At 35.7% G+C, this 6,623-nt stretch overlaps 1 protein-coding gene across 1 annotated transcript; it reads left to right on the top strand.

Annotated features, from left to right (window-relative positions):
* The first annotated feature begins 333 nt into the window (after window positions 1-333).
* Window positions 334-5,487, top strand: LOC143598447 (serine/threonine protein phosphatase 2A 55 kDa regulatory subunit B beta isoform-like). Its single transcript, XM_077076657.1, has 15 exons — window positions 334-470; window positions 1,422-1,525; window positions 1,647-1,745; window positions 1,834-1,953; window positions 2,342-2,545; window positions 2,758-2,849; window positions 3,103-3,221; window positions 3,341-3,464; window positions 3,560-3,683; window positions 4,465-4,533; window positions 4,608-4,699; window positions 4,770-4,847; window positions 4,926-4,993; window positions 5,105-5,341; window positions 5,438-5,487. Exons 1-14 carry the CDS (start codon window positions 365-367, stop codon window positions 5,242-5,244), a joined length of 1,539 nt encoding a protein of 512 aa, XP_076932772.1. The 5' UTR covers window positions 334-364; the 3' UTR covers window positions 5,245-5,341; window positions 5,438-5,487.
* The last annotated feature ends 1,136 nt before the right edge of the window (window positions 5,488-6,623 follow it).

Raw genomic sequence — 6,623 nt, 5'->3', positions numbered from 1 at the left:
TCTTATTGAGAACAACAACCCTTAATAAGGAGGTGGAGACCTCCTTATATAGGGAGCCTCATGGCCACCATCATGGTACCCTAATGGGCCTAGCCCAGTTAGGGTTACCTCCACAAAACCCCCTCAGCCCAATAATATTGTATTAGTCCATGTAATAAAATAAGCCAGACATAATAAATTAAGGTCGTAAGCCGGGTTTAGTATCTTACCCTGCACAATTCAACCTCCAAATGCCACATTATTATTATCCACGGATCACGATCCAACAAATGCTAATCACAACAAAATCGATCCAATTCACACGCTCGTGTTTTGATTCAGTTTAGGGCTATTTCGGTCATTTGTTAATTAATCAATAAAGGAAATGAACGGTGGTGACGGAAAAAACGTTGCCGCAGCTCCGGCGGCGCTTGACTGGAAATTCTCTCAGGTGTTTGGTGAACGCACCGCCGGCGAAGAAGTACAAGAAGGTAAACTAGGTTATTATTATTATTTAATTTTGTATTCTATTGTTATGTGGATCCGGAGATGTATATTAGCCTATTAGGGTTTGGATAAGTATGCTTTTGATCTGGTGATCGGATTTGATGAATTGATGATTAATTCGTGATCACGGAAACAATTAGAACAGGTTAATAATAGTTGTGTTTTGTTAGGTTGTACTCTGATCAATTTACCGTTGATTAACCGTTTATTTAAACTGCATGTGTAGAATTAGGTTCATGACCTCATCATTCATGTGGTTATGTGGCATTGCATGTTATTGAAGTATAAATCTTAGAATTAGTAGTTGTTAAAATGAAGTTGATGCTCGTGCTTCGACTCGGAACATTTGCCCGGTTTCCACTGTTAATGGCAGGCATCCTTAACGAGAAAAGCTGACCTGGCAGAAAGTCAATTCACGAGAATCGCTAGATGGACGGTTTGTATGTTGTTATAGATCCGTGTTATAACCTTATGTTGAGATTACTTGGGGAAGGCTATCACTTGGATATACTGTATGTTAGACAAACGACTACGTTTTTTTAGTTATCATAAGAGTCCCAGCATGTTAAAGTGAGCAAATGGCAAGTAGGATGATAACTATAGATGGAAACTATGTATAATATATTCCTTTCAGATAAACAATGTTCCGTTCACACATGCCAAATTTTAAAACTCATCTCTCTCTTCTTTTGTCACTCTTTAATGCCTTGATGTCTTCTGAAGCAAACAAGCAACAGTTTTTATTTATCTTTTTACCTTTGTGAAGTATGTTATTTGTATCTCGTATTTTCAACTCCAACTTTTATAATCTAGTACCATGCGTATAATTGTTGGTTTTGCGGCCCTTATTCTGTTTCTTCAACTTTTTCTCTAAACTCCCATAAGATTTGTGTTTCTGATTGCAATATCTAATCTTTTTGCACTTTATTTCTCAGTTGATATCATCTCAGCAATCGAGTTTGATAGAAGTGGCGATCATCTTGCAACTGGTGATCGTGGGGGCAGGGTGGTATTATTTGAGAGAACTGATAAAAAAGAGGTTTGTGCCAGCGTATATCGTATTATATATTACAACTGTTTTCCATTTTGTACTTATGATTCGATTAATGTATATACTTAAGGCTTTTTTTGTTACTTGTGTATATTCAACATTTTTGTAGAATGGCGGAAGTAGAAGGGATTTAGAGAAGGTTGATCACTCTACAAGCAGGCATCCAGAGTTCCGTTACAAAACTGAGTTCCAAAGCCACGAACCTGAGGTTTCTTTGAACTTCTTATCATATCATTGTTTTTTTTTCTGGCTTATGGATATCTTGTTTCATACTACGCCTCCAATTATTCTTTCAGTTTGATTATTTAAAGAGTTTGGAGATTGAGGAGAAAATTAACAAAATTAGATGGTGCCAAACAGCCAATGGCGCCCTTTTTCTTCTGTCGACTAATGATAAAACCATTAAGTTCTGGAAGGTAACCACTCTATTTCCTTTCAGTAAATTAGCAAGTTGCATTTCTTGTTTTATCAAGTGATATTAATATATCATCAATAGTGGTCAATCAATCGGTTAGATAAAATAAAAATATGAATTTGATATACCAAGATGTCCAAACCTTCTTTTGTCCTTTCACATGTTTCAAAAGGATACTATATAATATTAAAACACATGTCTAACAAGTGATGTGATCATCAGGAAACTGTTTGGTATAAAGGTTAGTATATGTGTGCTTAAATTTAAGGGTAATAAATATAATTCCCGAGAAACATATGTGGTTGTTTCTTTACAATGGATTCTTTATGATTATTATTGTTATTCGCCAATGCAAGTCTGATGTGGCATTCTATTTTCAAATTACACAGGTTCAAGAGAAGAAAATCAAGAAAGTTGCAAGCATGAACATGGACCCTTCTAAAGCTGTTGGAAAGAATAATATTGGCAATTCAAGTGTTTCCTCAAATACTAGCTCTCATCTTGCAAATGGGGGATACAAAGATAAATCTTCAAATTTGATCAATGACTTCAAGTTTCCACCAGGTGGCATCCCATCACTGCGTCTACCTGTGGTATTGTTACTCGACTCATGTTGTATATTTTTGCATACATTTGTTGTCTTAGTTAACAAACACTCTTCTATTCATCTTAATAGACCACCAATAGCTGTGAAAGTCTAACGACTCTCCGTTTAATACTGTTAATGGCCCTTCTGTTTTATGATGAATTCATTTGATTATATTTTCAACTGGTTTGACACTCAAAATCGAAACATATTTTGTAGGTGACTTATAACGAGACCAGTCTTGCTACCAAATGTAGAAGAGTGTACGCTCACGCACATGACTACCATATCAACTCAATTGCAACTAACAGGTTCGAGTATTTTATTCTTACTTAATTATCTTTTGACAGATGGAAAGAAGAAAATGTAATGCTTTGATATTTTTACCCGTGTTCCTGGGAATGAAAGGGAAAGAAGGTTGTTAATTTCACAGTGACACCCTTGTTATGTTAATTAGGTTGGACAAGGCTAGGGGCGGTTTGGTCAAAATAAAAATATTAGATCTATAACCTTAGATTAATCGATGTTCTGATGTCCACTTTTTTATTTGTTTATATGCATCAGTGATGGCGAAACATTCATCTCAGCTGATGATCTTCGAATAAACCTTTGGAATTTGGAAATTAGCAATCAGAGTTTCAATATTGTGGATGTTAAGCCTGCCAACATGGAGGATCTTACTGGTACAGTTTTTTTTTAACAATGATCTGTTTTACATTCAATTTAATGCATGCCCTTGTTATTGGGAGGAGATTCAATTTACTATTGTTTATGTTACTTACCTCAACTGTTAATTTTGCAGAGGTGATTACATGTGCTGAGTTTCATCCTACTCATTGTAGCACACTAGCTTACAGCAGTTCAAAAGGATCCATTCGTCTTATTGATTTGCGTCAATCGGCATTATGCGATACACATTCTAAATTGTTAGTTTCTTTTTGTCAAATTTATGCTTTTCTTAATTTCATTGTAGCCTGTATATATAGTATAGAAAAAGGCTATAATATATTCCTTTTTACAGGTTTGTGGAACACGAAGCACCTGGTTCTAAATCATTTTTCACTGAGATAATAGCCTCTACTTCTGATATTAAATTTGGAAGGGATGGAAGATATATACTTAGCCGTGATTACATGACCCTTAAGGTTTGTGATATTCACCTTGTTGTCAAATTTATGCTTTTCTTAATTTCATTGTAGCCTGTATATATAGTATAGAAAGAGGCTATAATATATTCCTTTTTACACCTTGTGGAACACGAAGCACCTGGTTCTAAATCATTTTTCACTGAGATAATAGCCTCTACTTCTGATATTAAATTTGGAAGGGATGGAAGATATATACTTAGCCGTGATTACATGACCCTTAAGGTTTGTGATATTCACCTTGTTGCCAAGTTATGATTGCACTAATTTTGACGTTATTTTACTAATTACGTGAAAATAACGTTAAAAGTGGCGGAAGGTTAATCAGGCATCATGTGGTGGCGTTGATAGCCGAAAGACAAGGGCACATGCACCAATCAGCCGGTGTCCCGATGATTGAGTGTTATGTGTCTTATGTCCAAGGCTTGATTCAAAACTACTATCGAGCCGGGGGTCTCACCGGAAGCAGCCTCTCTATCCCTATGGGATAGAGGTAAGGCTGTCTACATCTTACCCTCCTCAGACCCTACCATAGCATTGCTATTGGTGGGATATACTGAGTACGATGATGATGATGATGATGATCTGTTGCACTTCTAAACGAAAAGAAGGGGACAAAAAAAAAAACTTGACCAACCGGTTTTATTTGATTTTTAGAAAGGCTTATTAGCTTCAGATATCTGATAAAAAGGGGGATGAGGGTCCTTTTGATATTTAACCATTAGGTAAAATACTCTGATTTTGGATATAACTAATTTTTCTAATTTTATGGTTTGTGTAGCTATGGGACATCAACATGGACTCTGGTCCAGTTTCGACATTCCAAGTGCATGAACATTTAAGACCTAAGGTATACACATCCAACTTTTACCCCTTAGTTTTTCATTTTTCTTTGCGTTGATGTTTTAAATTGCTCACTTTCAGCTATGTGATCTATATGAAAACGATTCAATCTTCGATAAATTTGAATGCTGTTTGAGTGGTGATGGCCAACGAGTTGCAACTGGTTCTTACAGGTAATACCCCACCCCACCCCCGCATTTTGTTTTGATACCCACTAACTTGTCACCTTTATATACTTTTCAGCAATTTATTCCGTGTGTTCGGGTGCGATCCTGGCAGTAATGAATCTGCTACCTTGGAAGCTACCAGAAACCCAATGAGGTACTATTCTTTATTTTATAATTTTACTTTTTGTAAATGTGATTTGAAAAGTGGAATGTTTTTAAATAAAAACTGTAGGAGACAAGTGCAGACACCTTCAAGGCCTATGAGATCCCTAAGCAGCCTAACCCGTGCAGTTAGACGAGGTCAGGTTTCTTAATCTTTTTATGAGCCAACCTGGCCTGCTACTGCCCAACCCATTACTCAACCCACCCAAATGGGTTTAATAACTATAAAAGAAAACTGTATTTGTACAGGAGGAGGAGAGAGCACGGGTACTGATGCAAACGGGAACTCATTTGATTTCACAACAAAGCTGCTCCACCTGTCATGGCATCCTAGTGAAAACTCTATTGCTTGTGCTGCTGCAAACAGCTTGTACATGTATTATGCCTGAAAACAACCCGGCCCGTAACAGTTTCAAAAACATTACTTGCCAGCTCAGTTAGAGGGCTTCTTTCTTGGACTAACTCAAAAGAGGACTGCTAGAAATGGTTCAGAAAAGGCATAGGTTATGGTTCAACGCTTATTTCTTTTGTTTTACTTTTTGTTGGAAAATAACTGATTTCCTTTTTTGTATTGGGTTGAAGTGAGGAAGAAAGATTCAAATTGTAGCTCTCCTACAACCTTTATGAATGTGGAATTTAGGGTCTTAAAAGTTAAGATGTAATAGTTTTAGCTCTTCTTCACATCATGTTTATATATATTCATAATTCATCCTTTTTTACCATATGCAGTTTTTTATGTACCAAAAGTTTCTTGCATTTCAACTTTTCGCTCTTTTCGTTCGAAGTTGTGAATTAAATGATATATTTGGTTTTGTTTGTGGCTGTTTTTATTGTTTGTTTTTAAGACTGAAATTATGTAGATACATGAGTATGCATATCATGAGAGAATACATTGTAATTATGAGTGAGAAGGGGTTGGGTCATCACAATTTGCGTAATATATATGTTTTTATCGTGGTTGGCAGCAACAAAGGCAATGGAGGTGCCAACGATTGTGGTATGGTGACCAGTTAGTGGCGTTAAAAACTGGTATACTTTTCGTCCATTTAGTATGACCTAGTATCAATATCCGGTTTTGAATGTATAATTTTTTATACATATTAAATTCGTTTAAAAATTAAATTTGCTTTTTAATTTATAAAAATAATTAAAATATATAAAACCATAAATTCACTCAAGTACAAATTATTTACTTTATAATATGTACTTTAAAAAACTTAAATATAAAAAGCTGTGAAGTAAATATAAAAATATACTATAAAAGTTTGTGTATTATAACGGGTATTAAAAAAAGGGTTTCGGGTACAGGGTATCACCGGGTATAGGTGTAGCATATGACCGGTTCCAGGCATTTACGGGTGTAAATCAGGTACAGTTTCGGATACGGGTATTGAGCTATCCATACCTACGGGTAGGGTCGGTTCCAGTTCCGGGTATAGAATGCTTGGTATATAAAAAAACCAGTTCCGGTATTTTTTTTGCGGTCCGGTTCCGGGTGCAGTTTGTTTTTTTTCACCTCTAGGGTAGAGGAAAGGGGCAATTGCTTGTAGATTGGTATGTGGGCCGAGGGTTGCAATTTGAAATGGGCTGGATCCGAAAGGTAGAAACATTCGAAACCACAAAATAATAGTTTTCTAATAGTCGGCTATAAACATTTTGTGTTTCATATAAATCATATAATATGCTTGGAAAATATTTTTAGTACTGTAATAACAAGACAAACTAATCTTAGTTGTCAATTAATAGAAGATGAATACAAGTGTAAATG

The sequence above is a fragment of the Bidens hawaiensis genome, unplaced genomic scaffold (assembly GCF_021521415.1).
Source record: "Bidens hawaiensis isolate Kalapana, Puna unplaced genomic scaffold, B.hawaiensis_p1.1 tig00050256_1, whole genome shotgun sequence".
NCBI classification, from domain to species: Eukaryota; Viridiplantae; Streptophyta; class Magnoliopsida; order Asterales; family Asteraceae; genus Bidens; species Bidens hawaiensis.
This window is presented reverse-complemented; position numbering and strand designations above follow the sequence as displayed.

Bases quoted from the DNA above. Each gene is read 5' to 3' on its own strand.
- LOC143598447 (XM_077076657.1), top strand. From the start codon at position 365: ATGAACGGTGGTGACGGAAAAAACGTTGCCGCAGCTCCGGCGGCGCTT. The intron at 3,465-3,559 runs GTTAGTTTCTTT...TCCTTTTTACAG, and splicing joins TGCGATACACATTCTAAATT to GTTTGTGGAACACGAAGCAC. The intron at 4,700-4,769 runs GTAATACCCCAC...TATACTTTTCAG, and splicing joins GTTGCAACTGGTTCTTACAG to CAATTTATTCCGTGTGTTCG.